The sequence below is a fragment of the Nicotiana tabacum genome, chromosome 10 (genome assembly GCF_000715075.1).
Source record: "Nicotiana tabacum cultivar K326 chromosome 10, ASM71507v2, whole genome shotgun sequence".
Classification (NCBI taxonomy): domain Eukaryota; kingdom Viridiplantae; phylum Streptophyta; class Magnoliopsida; order Solanales; family Solanaceae; genus Nicotiana; species Nicotiana tabacum.
In genome coordinates, this window is record NC_134089.1 from 14,504,281 (window position 1) to 14,520,265 (window position 15,985).

At 36.0% G+C, this 15,985-nt stretch overlaps 2 protein-coding genes across 2 annotated transcripts; one reads left to right on the forward strand and one right to left on the reverse strand.

The window, feature by feature from the left end:
* Positions 1-747: 747 nt before the first annotated feature.
* Positions 748-4,281, forward strand: LOC107828598 (polyubiquitin). Its single transcript, XM_016655946.2, has 2 exons — positions 748-933; positions 2,707-4,281. The coding sequence occupies exon 2, from the start codon at positions 2,707-2,709 to the stop codon at positions 4,078-4,080; it is 1,374 nt and encodes a 457-aa protein (XP_016511432.1). The 5' UTR covers positions 748-933; the 3' UTR covers positions 4,081-4,281.
* Positions 4,282-4,644: 363 nt separating this feature from the next.
* On the reverse strand, positions 4,645-9,773 carry LOC107828600 (uncharacterized). Its single transcript, XM_016655947.2, has 4 exons — positions 9,568-9,773; positions 8,237-8,348; positions 5,563-5,628; positions 4,645-5,359 (listed from the first exon to the last, which is right to left on the reverse strand). The coding sequence occupies exons 1-4, from the start codon at positions 9,693-9,695 to the stop codon at positions 5,273-5,275; spliced, it is 393 nt and encodes a 130-aa protein (XP_016511433.1). The 5' UTR covers positions 9,696-9,773; the 3' UTR covers positions 4,645-5,272.
* Between the last annotated feature and the right edge of the window lie 6,212 nt (positions 9,774-15,985).

Sequence of the window (15,985 nt, forward strand, 5' to 3'; positions counted from 1 at the left end):
GGGGCCTTTTTTTTTAGTTGAACTTTTTGTTTGGGTTGAGTTAGTATTTGAAGCGGGTTAGTACGAAAAACTAGTAGATATGGGTGAGTCTTTCTAATGTGTTAGATATTTTAATTTTGGCCAATAAGAAGTTGCCACGTGAAATTTAATTAATTATTATTTTTCAGCATTGACCTAACGGTCAAGGGCATAAGTGAACTAAAAAGGTGAATATGAGATATTTTTAGCCCAATATATGAATGATTAAATCTTTTTCAATAGCTCAGAGGCATTTTTTACCCTTTCCCGTATTAATGAATTAGCAATTAGAAATAGGAGAACAGAAAGTTGTACAAGTTCCTCAAATTATCTGTCCTAGTTTTTATTTAAACATTGAAGGAACAAGTCCAACTTGACAAAATATTGTACGACTTTACAAGTGGCTCTTTGATACACTTCTTTTGTCGACACCGTTAATTTAAATAGTCGCATAATCTATTGTTTATGAATTTCTCAAGACTTTTATAAATATATCTGATATAAATTATGAATTCATAATTCTTTTTTTTTATATCTAAATATATTAATTTTTGCAAGACATACTTAAAGCATAATAATTTTCGTGTCCACTCAATTTTTGTAAGTTATTATTTATAGTGGAACTTGTCTCCTAATCAATAAATTATAGTACTCCTAATGGATAATTATTAGTGGTTGTAGAAAAATAAAAAATAATGAAATTATTTAGTGGTTTACCAAACTTTCACCAAAAAGAAAGTGGCGATATTCCGATATTTTATAGGTTTAGGGTCGGCCATCAGCTGCTGCCTGCTATATAAAGGGCTTATTCCTTTCTCTTCCTTTCATTCTTCTCTTCTCAATTGCTGATCACAGTTTCCTTCTCCAACAAAGCTATCTATTCTCTCCTTTTCCGATTCCCAAAAAACTTTCAAGGTACCGATTCTTCACTCTTTTTTCCCCTGTTAATCCTTTTTTTCTTGTCTTAATACGTTAATTTAGATCGTGTTTGGATCTTAATTCATGTCTGTATTTGTTTATGTGTTGTTTATTTGTGTTTTTTTAATTTTATGCGTTTTTTCATGGTGTAAGAACATGATTAAATTGGTCTGAGGCCCTAATGAATTTTCAAATAGTTTTTTTTTTGTTAATTCTTCAAGTGATTTGTTTGACTTGTTTATTAGAGGACTAGATCTCAATTAGTCCTCTTTAAGGTCTGTTTAGTTTAGCTTAGTCTAATCTAATAATGGAGTCAAAATCTTATATTCCCTCCCGGTGGATCTTTTCGGGCTACGAAGGTTAAACTAATTAAGATTCGATGTGAATTTGGACATACAATTTTCAAAATATTTGAATAAAATTTGTATATTTTGAAATTACGAAAAAGTACTATAAGTCACAATAGTTATTAATTCAAAATATTTATAAAATATTTGCAAAATACGTGATTAAATTAAACCTGGTTTGACTCCGCAGATAGTAATAGATTCACCTAATTGAAATAGAGAGTATATAAGAACAGCACAAGGTTTACATGAGTTGCGCTGACGTAGATTGAATCCACTTTTCGTTTTGTTAATTGTCATTTTCGATGGTGTTTGGCTCTTGATTCATGTGTGTATGTGCTGTTGTGCTCCTTGTTTGATTTTTTTTATTAGTGATAACATGAATTGATGGGTGTTTTAGTTTTAGTGTCGTCAATTATATCTATACCAGGTAGGATATAAAAGTTGATTGAGTCCCTAATGAATTCTTCAATTAGTTTTCTGGCCAAAGCTGACAAAACGTGCAATTACCTTAGGTGGTGACCTCAGGGGGTAAAAACATTTAGGGTGCAGTGGTGGTGGCAACAAACACTTATTTCTTCAAATAATGCATGATTCCTTTAGTTTCCTTTTTTAAATTTTTGACATATCCCCATTTGTTTCATATTAATATTCTCATTTCATTTTTTTTATCCTAACTTCAATTGTCCCACGCAAGAAAAGTTGATATTACTTATAATATGATAGTATAAGTAATTTAGGCGTACATATTAAAAAAAGTGAAAGTGGCTATTTAATGCTATAGAAGAAATGATTACTGTTAAAAGAAAGAGATTAAAATGTAGTATAATGACATGGATTAGGAAAATCCAAGGATGCGGGTCTTTTTTAAAAGTTGTCACTAACTTTTGTGGTGTATTTGATTTTGATCCCTGGATTATTGAACCAAAGCTGTCTTTTAGCATATAAGTATATTGGCTGAACGACAATATTGGAGCATTGTTCTTTATAATGTGATTGAATTAGTTCAAAATTTTCTTGTGATTCAGAAGCATAGCCTTGTATATGTGCATCTAAGCATATTACTGTAAAGTGAAAAGCTTTATTCTTTGAAATGCAGTCCATTATGTTACTATTCTTATCTGGCATTGTACTTAAATTTCAGAATATTTTTGCACAGGTTGAATTAGGTCAGATTTACTGAGCGAAGTATTTCTTTCATATCTTCTGCTGATAGCTCTTGGTTTTGCAAATCATATTTGCCTTTTTAATGTGAATACTGTTACTTTATAAAAAATCTCAAGCCTGTTTAGTGTTCTTATCGGGAATTATACACAATATTTGTATATGCTTGATTTTGGTTTTGCTTCTTTAGTTTAATAAAATATGAAATATGATAATTTTTCTGTTATGTCTAACACCCCTTTATTTGGTGTAATTACAGATGCAAATCTTTGTAAAGACGCTCACCGGAAAAACCATTACTCTCGAGGTTGAGAGTTCCGACACTATTGATAATGTCAAGGCTAAGATCCAGGACAAGGAAGGAATCCCTCCCGATCAGCAGAGGTTGATCTTTGCTGGAAAGCAGCTAGAGGATGGCCGCACTCTTGCCGACTACAACATCCAAAAGGAGTCCACCCTTCACCTTGTCCTCCGTCTGCGCGGTGGCATGCAGATTTTTGTGAAAACTTTGACTGGGAAGACCATCACCCTTGAGGTTGAGAGCTCTGACACCATTGACAATGTTAAGGCGAAGATACAGGACAAGGAAGGCATCCCTCCAGATCAGCAGAGGTTGATCTTTGCTGGAAAGCAGCTTGAGGATGGACGAACTCTTGCCGACTACAATATTCAAAAGGAGTCCACCCTTCACCTTGTCCTCCGTCTGCGTGGTGGCATGCAGATTTTTGTGAAAACTTTGACTGGGAAGACCATCACCCTTGAGGTTGAGAGCTCCGACACCATTGACAATGTCAAGGCAAAGATCCAGGACAAGGAAGGCATCCCTCCAGATCAGCAGAGGTTGATTTTTGCTGGTAAGCAGCTCGAGGATGGACGAACTCTTGCTGACTACAACATCCAGAAGGAGTCCACCCTCCACCTTGTCCTCCGTCTGCGTGGTGGCATGCAAATTTTTGTAAAGACCCTCACTGGCAAGACCATCACTCTCGAGGTTGAGAGTTCCGACACTATTGATAATGTCAAGGCTAAGATTCAGGATAAGGAAGGAATCCCTCCTGATCAGCAGAGGCTGATCTTTGCTGGAAAGCAGCTAGAGGATGGCCGCACTCTTGCTGACTACAACATTCAGAAGGAGTCCACTCTTCACCTTGTCCTCCGTTTGCGCGGTGGCATGCAGATCTTTGTGAAGACATTGACAGGGAAGACAATCACCTTGGAGGTCGAAAGTTCTGATACAATTGATAATGTGAAGGCGAAGATCCAAGATAAAGAAGGGATTCCACCGGATCAGCAGCGATTGATCTTTGCTGGTAAGCAGCTTGAGGATGGGAGGACCCTTGCTGATTATAATATCCAGAAGGAGTCCACACTGCATTTGGTGCTCCGTCTGAGGGGAGGGATGCAGATTTTTGTCAAGACTCTAACTGGGAAGACCATCACTTTGGAGGTGGAGAGCTCAGATACTATTGATAATGTGAAAGCAAAGATTCAGGACAAGGAGGGTATTCCACCAGATCAGCAGAGGCTGATTTTTGCTGGTAAGCAGCTGGAGGATGGTCGTACCCTTGCAGATTATAACATCCAGAAAGAATCCACCCTTCACCTCGTGCTTCGTCTCCGTGGTGGCTTTTGAGAAGTTAACTCCTCCGTTTAAGGATCTTGAAGACTTCTGTGCTTTCCTTTAGTGGCTTTTGTTATGCTTTGTGTTTGAACTGTTGGTTTTGTTTGAATCCTAAGACTTGCATGCTATGCCTTATATGGCATTGATTACGTTCTTTCTGTCAAGACAGTTGTTTTTAGCTGTTGGCTTCGTAAATAAATTTAGTTTGTGGTACATCTCTTTGTTTGGTGTGAGCATATTTCTGGAACTCCTTCGACGAATTATCAATCTATATTATATGTTTACGTACGGCTGTTTTCAGATTTTATGGGTTCACATGCGTTTGCCCCATTTACGAATATACTTTTCAGCTAAGGAGTCAGTATAATGATAAAGCCCATAATATTCAGCTAAAATCAGACATTCGAGTTCATATTTTTCAGAAGAATCAAACATTTACAAAGTATTTGCTATAGAAATAAAATGTAAATATTTAGTAATTATATAAAAGTACTTCAGATTACAAAAATTAAAAGAAACAGAATGTATAGCTGGAAAATGTAAGTAATATTGTTCAATGGTTAGATCTTCTCAATGTTAACGTAATAGAGCATGTCAAACGCTCGTTATAATTTACAATCTTAATATAATGAATTAATTTTCAAATTTTTGGCAGTGTCGAAAATTTGATTCATATACATAATAATGTAAAAGAACTAGTAATAATCAGCTCACAAGCACTGACTACTCAAATGGACAAAGTAATTTCACTTCCTGGAAGCATTTAACACACTGAATTCTTTTTATCTCCGACGCTGAATTTCTTTTGGTCAAATCTATACAACCCAAGATTTAACAAAATGCCTGTGTGGAATTCAAAAGAACTAACAATCATCATCAACAAAAGAGAGTATTCAGTCCCTTCAAATGGACCATAACTTAATCTGGGGAGGCCAAAACTTGGATGGAAGCTGCAAACCATCATATAACCAATGTATCTAATTCACATCAAAATACATGTGGCGTGCCCCTCGGAAAGCATAATCTAGCAAATTCAGAACCAATCGAATGAATCTGGTTCAGGACTGTAATCTTGTTTGGAGATATTATGTACTATCCTCCTCCTTGCCAAGTTCCAATTAGATTAATTTGGCAAGCCAATGGTAACAAATCAAAGTATCAACCTCCGGATGTTCTTCAGACGACAACCAGGCTTCCAGCGAAGTCATATCTGTCTCATGCTACATTTCAACTTCTCAGATTCAAGTTCTTGTTTCAAAGATTCGAGCCGTTCAAGCAAGTCAATGTTTTCCTGGTGAAATCAAACACATTGACAAACTATTAATCGAACTGTGAGTTGTGAGAATGATGATACGCATTACGGAGATAACAATTCATAGAACTTCACATTTCTAACAAGAAAGCGGCCAATTGTAGGGTAAAAGAAGAAGAAGAAGAAGAAGAAGAAGAAGAAGAAGAAAGAGAGACATCAAGAAAATCGTCTCAAACATGCACCTTTTGCAACATGTCCAACTTCTTCTTACTGCTGGCGGCACCGTCTTCCTTCAACAACAGCTTAATCTACACAAAAGCCACATGTTAATAAACTAGCAAATGAGGTGCAACAGTTAACCCACTTTGTAAGTAAAGCATGTATGGGAAGAACTCCATATCTTTGACTTCAAACAGGAGCCCAAATTTAATATCTATCAATGCGAGAAACATGCCTCAATAATCAGATGATGCAAAATGAAAGGTTTTACATGTTCTATGTCCTAAGCATAACATGGTCAACCCAATAGCAAACAATATAAACAATGCATCAGTGACCGGATATATAGCAGTTTTCGTGTGATCTTTAAGCTCTTTGCGATCAGAATGGAAGGAAAGAGGGGTTCAGAGAACAAGATAATGAAGAGCAACAGGAAGTTCAACATTTGGCACAAAACCTTTCCTTTTAAATTGAACTATTCTATTTCGTCTTCCCACTCATTTGAATGTTTTAATGTTGCATTTGAGAATAAAATCAAATGGTCAATATGTAAGTGAATATTAAAAAGGATAAGTGATGATATTAATGCCATAGTTTTCATCCTTCACCTCATTCCTCTACATATTTTGTGTTTCATTCAGCTTATACAGTTTGCAATAATTTTAATCATTTTTCCTTATTTGGGCAATTTGCATAAAAAACCATCCGTGACTTGCAGATCTGCTGCAAACTGCATTACACAAAATTTCTTCATAATTTTGTTCCCAAGTTCCTTTCTTTTCTGAGAACATAACCAGGAGTTACCGCCTCCTTAAAATCTTGGGAATCATCAAGTAGATTGTTTCAATACACTTGATTAGACAATAGGTTATTCCTTCTTAAACATTACAACAGGACCTGGTAGTAAGATTAATCCTTTTCCAACTAATTTGAATTAGTAGAATCTTCACAAGAAATGCCAACTGGTGTCCTCTCTCATCTTCAGTTTTAGATAAGATCAACTTTAATCACTATCAGAACTCGGCAAACTGATTCTACCTCTTCACCACCATCAGAATTCGTAGCTAAGGGCCTTACTCACCTCTGATTGTATTCAATAGTGATTTCTACCTACACTATAACTCAGAGATCAAAAGAATTAGTTGAGTGTACGGTATGCAAAATCTCTTTCTAAAAACTCGATAAAGAGCTCTTCAAGAAGAAAAGTGACATGGATATATTTTACCATTGTGAAATACCGGGAGGGGAAGCCGAAATCTAAAAGAGAATTATCTCCGGGCATAAGTTAGCCAGATTTGTAAAAGTAAAGATGCTCTTCACTCTACAGAAAAAAAAGAAGCAAAGTCACTACTTACAAAAGCCATGCTCCCAAGGTTTCTTCTCCACAAATTTCACCTGTGTCTAAATTTGATCGACCTACTTTCCGTTTTAGTGCATCCCAAACTGTTAACCTCTTTCCTAAATGGCAGGTTTTTACTCCTCCACTATTCAAACTAATATGAAATAGTACGCTTTTCCATTAGATCGAATTTGAGCTGGCACCTCATTACTCTACGCTCCTTGATAATCAACCAAAGGTAAATCAAAATGAGACAAATTTTGACTCAAATCTTTTCCTTTGGTTTGTTTTCCTTTTGGCTTCCCAGACACAGGGGGGGGGGGGGGGGGGAGACGAAGAATATGCATTCTCCTTTTCCGTTCTTCCTTTCTTCTAAGAACAAAAACAAATGAAAGCTCCACTGCTCTCTTTTTCTTTTCTCTTCATTCATCTTTTTATTTGTTTGAGTGGCGCTGGTGGCGGGTTGTTTGAGACCATCATAGAAAATTTATCAAAAAAAGCAATTTGATGTGCAAATTCATTTACCAAATATGAAAACCAACGGTTGAAAATGAAAAAGGATCTGCAGTCCCCAAACTGAAGGCCATCAACTAAAGACCAACTAAAGAAATGCATGACAAGAAAAGCTGCACATGGACGAAGCGTGAAGGAAATGCACAAGCCTGTATACCTGGTTTTTACAATCATTAAGTGAAAAGGGAGAAAATGGAGGGTAGCTTTTTGCATCAACTCTGTTCTAATAAAACAATAGAGAATAACAAACAGCTCTGCAGCATACTGCATCTAGAGGGTGAAATTTCAATAGAGATCCATATACAGCTGAAGTTAAATCATCCATAGGGGGCAATGAATCACTTAAAATTCTCAGGCTTGAACTAGACAGAAATCATTTCTACTATATTTATTGACCACCCGGGACTTACGAAATTCATTTAACAAGACAGAACTCATGCTGCAGAGAAAGGAAGAGGCCATTACCGTCGAAATGTATGTACTCACGGGATACACAAAATCTGCTTATACATAGTGTCATAGGTATAATCATTTTTCCAGGCCGATCTATCATACTAGAAAAGGTGAATATTTCTTTTTATTTTTTTGTTTGTTTATTTTGTTAAATATGTGATTGCCTAGTTGATATTCTCGATTAAGGTGAATAGGTGATACATTACATAGTTAATAAGGCAATGAGGTGTTACATTACGTCATCATTGATTGTCAATAGAGAGGCTATCATGTTGCAGGAAATAGTATAACTGCAAGTCAAGGGTTTCGCAAGATATATTAAATCCTTATATCAAATGTCTGTGGTGAATTTCTCACCAAAGTATTATCAATTCTGAATAAAAGCTACCTACCTTAACCAGTTCCTTTTGGCAGCTAGTAGATTTCACTTCCTCGTCATCATATCTTTTCCTCCACACTGCAGATTCGTCCATTGCTTCTCTACTGGCAAGATCAAACTGTCTCCTACAAGAAACCAGGAACCGCATACTTGGCTAAGCAGTACATGATATCAAATTCTATCTTAATGAGAAAGTTGGAATTTTATCTAAAATTGCTCATATGTTTGATGCCAGCAATTTTAAACATGTCTAAGAATGTGGAATGATTAAAAACTTTAATCGTTAAAACAGTTTCTTATTCATTTATCAATACTTAACTTTGAAGTGGTTTTGCCTCAGCAACTTAAAGACAATGGTACAATATGCTTAAGACATTCTACTAGAAACTAGAAACTAATCCTAACTGTTCAGATATTTGCTAAAACTACCCTATAATCAAAACTCAAGGCAAGTCACCTACTAAAACATTTGCAATGGGGTTCGTTTCACATCTTGGAAACTTAGGCATGATTCCAATTCATAAATTCACAAAAATAACATAGAGGCGCATCTAAGATTTAAACTCTATGAGTTCAACCTTTAAGATTCTTAGCATTGAACCTGTTACATTATCAAAATTAAGGGTTCAGACCTACTATTTGTTGTAATTTTAGTAAAATCTTAAACATAAATTTATACTCCACGTCCAAAAGTACTAGGTTCAAATGAACCTGGTGCTATAAGGCTGCGTCCGTCTCTGATACACAAACAAAAGTTAAAAAAATAAACACCATATGAGGCCATTTTATCCTAAATCTTACTCATTACATTAAACATTTTCCTCAATTCTCTTCATTCAACTCGGATGACATTGAGCGATTTTACGCAAAACCAAATCCGTTCTGCTCAGAAACAAATACGCATATGGAAGAATTTTGGTTCTGGAAATGTACAGAACCAAGCAGATACTGCAAAAAGCAAAGGGAGGTTATTAAGTTTCTGATATCTTCATTTCCTACCTCAATGGATAATCCAGTCCAAATTGGTTCTCTTTTGCTGGTTATTAAAGCAAGAATTTTGTTGGGTGGTTACCAAAAGTTGATACAAACAAGAAATCCACATTCCTATGCTAGATATAAAAATAAAGGTTACTGCTTTTCTTAATCTTCTTGATTGAGAGTTAAGACTAACCAACCTACCCAACTAATCTTTCTGTTTCTTGAACATTACCCAATTTTTCTCAGCAACAAAACAAGTGAAAAGATATATTAACCAATTATTTTCTTGATCCATTTCTAGGAGCAAAGACATGATCTTTTTCTGAAGGTAGATATAAAAGATTAAGCAAGAAAGAAGAAGGGTACCTGAGTAATTCAGTTTCATTAGAAGAGAAACGGTAGTCAATAGTCCAAAGCCTTAAGTAAACAGCTAAACCCATAACCATAACAAGACCAAGTCCCACCAATATTTGCTTTCTCCCTCTTCCTTTCATCTTCCCCTTCTCTCGCTCTCTCTCTCTCTCTACAGTACTTTAGTTTGCGCTACTAAAGACTACAAAGTTAATGGCAATTGTTATTAGAGTCCGTTTGATTTCTCATTAAAAAAAAATACTTTAACTAATAAGCATTAAGTGATGTAACCAAATTTTATAGAGAAAATGGCCAAATTTATCCCTTGGTATATTATTTATATTTATCTATCGTCACACTGTTGGGTTAAATTTATCCTTACCGTTAACCAAAATTTTTTAAAGTACCCTCCACCTAATGAATATCCAGCATATTAAAAAAAATACCCATTTTCGTTTTTCAAAAACCCATTAACTCATAACTCATAACTCATAACTCGTGAGTTTTGATGATCTATGGATGTATGCTCCCATTGCATACAACAAAATGGACACGGTGGTACTTGATTTCTATATATATTAGTAAATTGAGGGCATTATCATGCCAGCAGATTAGAGATATTATTTTCATTTTGTAAATAGTGCTGAATCAAGACTCAACCAATTGTATATAGACGGAGAAATTAAAAAATAGCCAGATTTATAATTGTCCGTTCAAAAATAGCCCAGTTTTAAAAGTAATCGAAATTTAGCCACTTTTCATGTAAAGATAAATATGAGCGAAAACACTGTTCAAAACCCGAAAAATATGTCAGTATATTATATTGGAGTTCCAGCATAAGTATGCTTGAACTCCAGCATATTATACTGGAGTTCTAGGATAAGTACAGCATAAGTACACTAGAACTCCAGCATAATATACTGGAGTTCCAACAAGTATAATTGTCCAGTATAATATACTGGAGTTTGGAGCACCGGTGCTCCACACTCCAGTATATTATACTGGAGTCAGCAAAGTATACCGATCCAGCATAATATGCTGGAGTTCATACACAGGTGCACCGAACTCCAGTATATTATGCTGGAACGGTCTCTGTTGCAGCAAAATAGTGGCTATTTTTCATTGACTTCGTAAACGCTGGCTATTTTTGAATGACCAGTTCGAAAACTGGCTATACCGTGCTATTTTTACATTATTATCTTATACAAGAAGACTAATGATTCTTCTGATTCAATATTCAAATGTAGAGATAAGTTCCTCTCTGCTCTAGCTGTCACCTCAACATGATGAATGAAGTTTAGGTGCTTGTAGCATTTTCTCATTGTTACGACCAAAATTATCCCTATACTATGGAAAATTAGTTACGTTTATACCCGTCTTTATTTTTCATCCATAATCATACCTACCGTTAATATAGTATATAAGTTTGTCCTTAACCCTAACAGATGTCCAACATGACACCGGGACCCCCATAATGATTTGCCAACTACACAATTCTTGACCTATTCTTTTAGAAACCCGCCCCCACCTTTATAACCTGTTAATTAATCTCCTTTATCGATTAAATAATACCTTTGTCAGTCGATGAAAAACTAGGGTTCAGGCACAAAATTCCCTTTCCTCTCGTTTGCTCTACTCTGTCCTCTCAGGTGAGATTCAATGTCGCAGAGTAGTACTTCCTTTCAGAGAAGGTGTCAATGTGGTATTATTGCCAACCATTTCACATCAACCACTCCAGCTAACCCCGGTAGAAAATTTTATAAATGTGCACGGTTTAAGGTAAGTATTTTACGTGGATTTGTCTAATCTTTCTACTATATCTAGCTGTTTTGATTTGAAAATTATATCTTTTAAATGGTTCTTTGGCAGAATAATTCATGTGGTTATTTCGAATGGGAAGATCAAATATCCGCGGATGGTTCTCAGCTTGAAATAAGAGAATTAACGTCGTCTTTGAATGCGGTTACGATTGAAAGAGACAAGTTGAGGGAAAAAGTAATTTCCATGAAAGCCATGAACAAATCTAAACCTACTAAGGTCAAAAAGTTAGAAGAAAGAGTCGTACAATTAATGATTGTGAAAATTGGTTCTTGGGCATTATTTGTTGGATTCTTTGCCGCCTGGAAAATGAAGTAGATTTCATTATGTTTCTTCCTTGTTTAGTTGATTATCATTGTGTGAGTTCAGCCCTCTCTTTGTGTAGTGAATTGACATGTATTGCTTAGTGAAGTAGGGAACTAGTTTCTTAAGAATTGGAGTATCTCCAATTAGAATGATACTCCAATTGGAGATGTAATAGTATGATGCTTCTGTTTTTGGCATGAAATGGTGAATGAATATGAGGCTTTGATTTTTATCATTCTCCACTTTGAATTAGTAGGTGTTAATATGCACAAATACTTGCTATAGCCGCAGTTACATATTTACCATATCCTTATGTGCTCAATCTATATTAACAAGAAGAAAATGTCATAGTACATCAGAATAGAGGGAACAAGATGAACTTGGAAATTCATACCACAAACTGTTCAAAATTTACTAACATTGACAGAAATTTATAACTTCAACTGTCATAGTATATCAACTACTTCATAACACCAACTGTCATAACATTCACATAATGGACTTCACAGAAGTCCATACCACCAACCACAAAAATAAATGTACTATCATTATAGTAATTACATCAACCAACAAATAATAACTGTACTATCGTAGCAGTAATTACAAGTCTTTTAAATTTAAAATTCACAAAAACTTTCACCACTTAACTGACTTTCCACGTTTAGTTTAAGTCACATTAATTTTGTGACTAGCCATTACCCTTTCTTGTCTTCCTCTTGGCCATCTTTTCAAGTTGATTTCCTGTTATAACTTTCTTACTATTCCAGGTGAGGTTCTTAGCTGAGTATGGTAGGTTTGAGGGCACACTCACACCAGATGAGTCACCAACAAAATTGATGGTCCTTGTTATAGCTGGTATTGTTCCTTGCTGTCTCATAAGCAGTCTTGTCCTTTCTTCAGAGAAACTCCTTGGCCTAATATCTAGGCAGAATCTGATTCAAAATCAGGAAATTCAAAATCTGGAATGACACTATTGGTGGGAAGTTTCCTTTGCACTGAAGAAGTTGGCATAAACTGAAAGTTTGTGTCTTGAACTGGATGACTTGACTGACTTCCTTGACTGAACTGTGGTGCTGAAAGTTGTATTTCCTCCTCAACTGGTATATTTGCAGCAAGTGGTGAATGGGCTGTTAATCATTACTGTCTTCATCTCCTAAACATCTTTGTCTCTTTGCCTGCTTGCCTTTTTTCTTACTTGCTATTGATTGCTTTCCCTTAGAATGCTATTAAACAAAATAAACAGGATAGACATAGTTAGAGTAAATAAGTAAAATACAGAATAGACAGTATTTGAAAATAAAGAATGTTACCCTTGCACTGCTCCTAGCATTGTGTCCAGGCTGACCACATATGGAACACTACATTATCCTCCCCTTCTTTACCCTTGCACTGCCCCTAGCATTATGTCCAGGACCACATATAGAACACCACATTATTCCTGGACTACATCCATCCACCTTATCTGTTGACTGTTTCATTTTTTTCTCTTTTTCTTTTAGGCCTGCCAGCCATCTTCACAAATTCTGGTGGTTCCATTACATGAGATGCTTCTACCTTCCAAAAATTTTCTTCCCTTACTGGTTGAAGCCTATGTGAATAGGCTAGGAGATATGCCTTTTTGGGTGACCACAAGTATATTTCAGTCAGGGGATTCATCTTGCTGTGTTGTATTGCTTTAATGAGGACATGAGATTCCATTGTACTACATGTGCGTCTCTTCACCACTATATTCACTGTATGTCTATCACCATCTTCACTCACTTCATACCCTTCTTGACCATTGGAATGTGTCACACCTCCTTTTCATTACTCCCGCAAGGGTGTAAAGGAGTTTTTCCATTTAAAGGACAATTGGAACGGGATTTAATTATTAATTATTCAGAGTCGCCACTTGGGAGATTAATGGTGTCCCAAGTCACCGGTTGAATCCCGAACCGAGGAAAAATATGACTCTATCAACAGTCCGCGAACCAGAAATCCGAGTAAGGAATTCTGTTAACCCGGGAGAAGGTGTTAGGCATTCCCGGGTTCCGTGGTTCTAGCACGGTCGCTTAACTGTTGTATTTGATTTTATCTGATTTTAATACATGCTAGCTTATGTGCTATTTATTCGTAAACCGCTTTTTATCATTATTTATTTTAAAAGAATTGCGATGTCGTGAAAATGCGTTTCGAACCACGTCGCAATCGATACACCCATGGTTGTTGACACATTTCGACTTCATCGAGATTTGGATTTGGGTCGCATCAATGCGCACCCGAGTTTAAGAAACTAATTTAATTAAATCGAGCCTAAAGATGCTTACGTAGTATTATTTTGGGGAAAAGCCATGAAGTTCGCTAAAAGGCCATCCCAAATTCTAATTATTTCGATAATTATTTATTGAGGGTCCCACATTTATTTATTTTTTTGTGCGGTGAGGCTCGTCTCAATTTGTGAACCTCTTTTCTATCATTATTTATTTTTAAGAATTACGATGTCGTGAAAATGCATTTCGAACCCCGTCGCAATCAATGCGCCCGTGATTGTCAACACATTTCGACTTCATCGAGATTTGGATTTGGGTCACATAAATGCACACTCGAAAATTTCTTATCCACCAGCTTCTGTCACTTAATTCAACAAAGCATCCACCATTCAATTTTCGTAATTGGTCATCACATGTACACAACAAGTTAATTTATCAACAAGAAATAAAAATATTGATTTAACGTCATACATAGAAACGATAACGATTGCACACCAACTTAATTAACAAGAAACTCCAATTGTTCATTTTGTTGGTATTGAAAAAAAAAAAACTCCTCAAAAGTCTTAATCAAATGCATCACTTTTCCTGATTCGGATACACTTTTCCTTATTTCTTTTAACAACCTTTCCCTCCTCCTCTTAATAGTTCCGTCACCCGTTTCAACCGAACACACATATTCGTCTGCCCTTTCCGCCATTCCATCAGTTACACAGCGATTACCCAATTCAACAGTCTCAATGTTTTTAAACCAAAACAATTTGTAAAGCGAGTAGTAATACATAAATTCTCAGTTTCTAATTTTCAAACTAACCGAGCTTCCAAATAAAGACGAAGCTTATGAAACAAAAAAAAAGCAAACAAACTGGGAGAAACGTTTCGTGGTTTTTCTGAAAATCTAACGATGCAGTGCTTTTAAACAAGGACAAATCAATATACCACACATATAGTAATCAAAACTCACATTTAATTCAAACGCAGTCATGATCTAGTGCAAACCAGATATAAAATAGAGATCTAAAGCTCAAGAGAAAGGGAAATGGACCTCTAAATAGATAACACTGACTGTTTCAAAATTCACGATGCATAGGTCGGAACCTTGACCGCAAACCTCGAGCGAACGTCTGCCTTGCCCGATAACTGTTCTCGTGGCTGATCCGCTACTGAAGTAATGGTGCGTTCATAGTGACCTTTGAAGAAGAGTGAAGGGATGACGATGGATGGTGTTGAAGGGGCTGCTGTGATGGTGTCTGATTTTCCCGGTTGGTTTAATGGAGGTTGGGCGACGTGAAGCTGGACGATGGGTTGAAGACGAAGGCAGCGGCGTTTGGACTTTGGGTGTTCAGTGGAGGACGAGGCAGCAGCTGCTGCTCGTCGACTTCTAGGGCTCGTTTGGAGAAGATGATTAACGGGGGGAGGGGGGGTTGTTTTTGTGCTAGGGGTCGTCTGGAGGACTTTGCTTCTTCATGCGCAGCTTTGCTGCTTTCCAACTTCTTTAACGAAGAAGCAAAGCTTCTTCATGCGCAGCTTCTGCCTTTTCCCCCAGCTCCTCTCCGTCCCTTTTCTTATTCTTTTTCTTATTTTTTTATAGTGTAGAGTCTAGGTTGTAGGGTTTTAGGTTAAGGGGTATGGGCCTAGGAATTATGGGCTTGACAATTGTGGGCTAGGTCCAAAATTAGGCCTAAAGATGGATTGCTCGAGCCCAAGCTCTATTCTTTTGCCGCGAATGAGATTAAAAATACGCGCCCATTTATTAATTAGTCCTATTATTAAAATAATTATTAGAACAAAACTAACCATTAAACAAATCTATTTTTTTTGTATTTTCAAACATTATATAAAAATAAAAATACGATACTATTTTTATATATATTTTTTAGATTAAAAATGACTACAAAATATTAATGAACTTATTTTTTTGTAATTTTGTTTTCTTGTATTAAAATAAAGTAAAAGAGTCAAAATTATTTAAAATATCTATATTATGCCTCAATTAAATATTTTACTCTAATATATAAAAGATCTTGGGGAGGGTCAAAAATCACATGTCTACAGCTGCC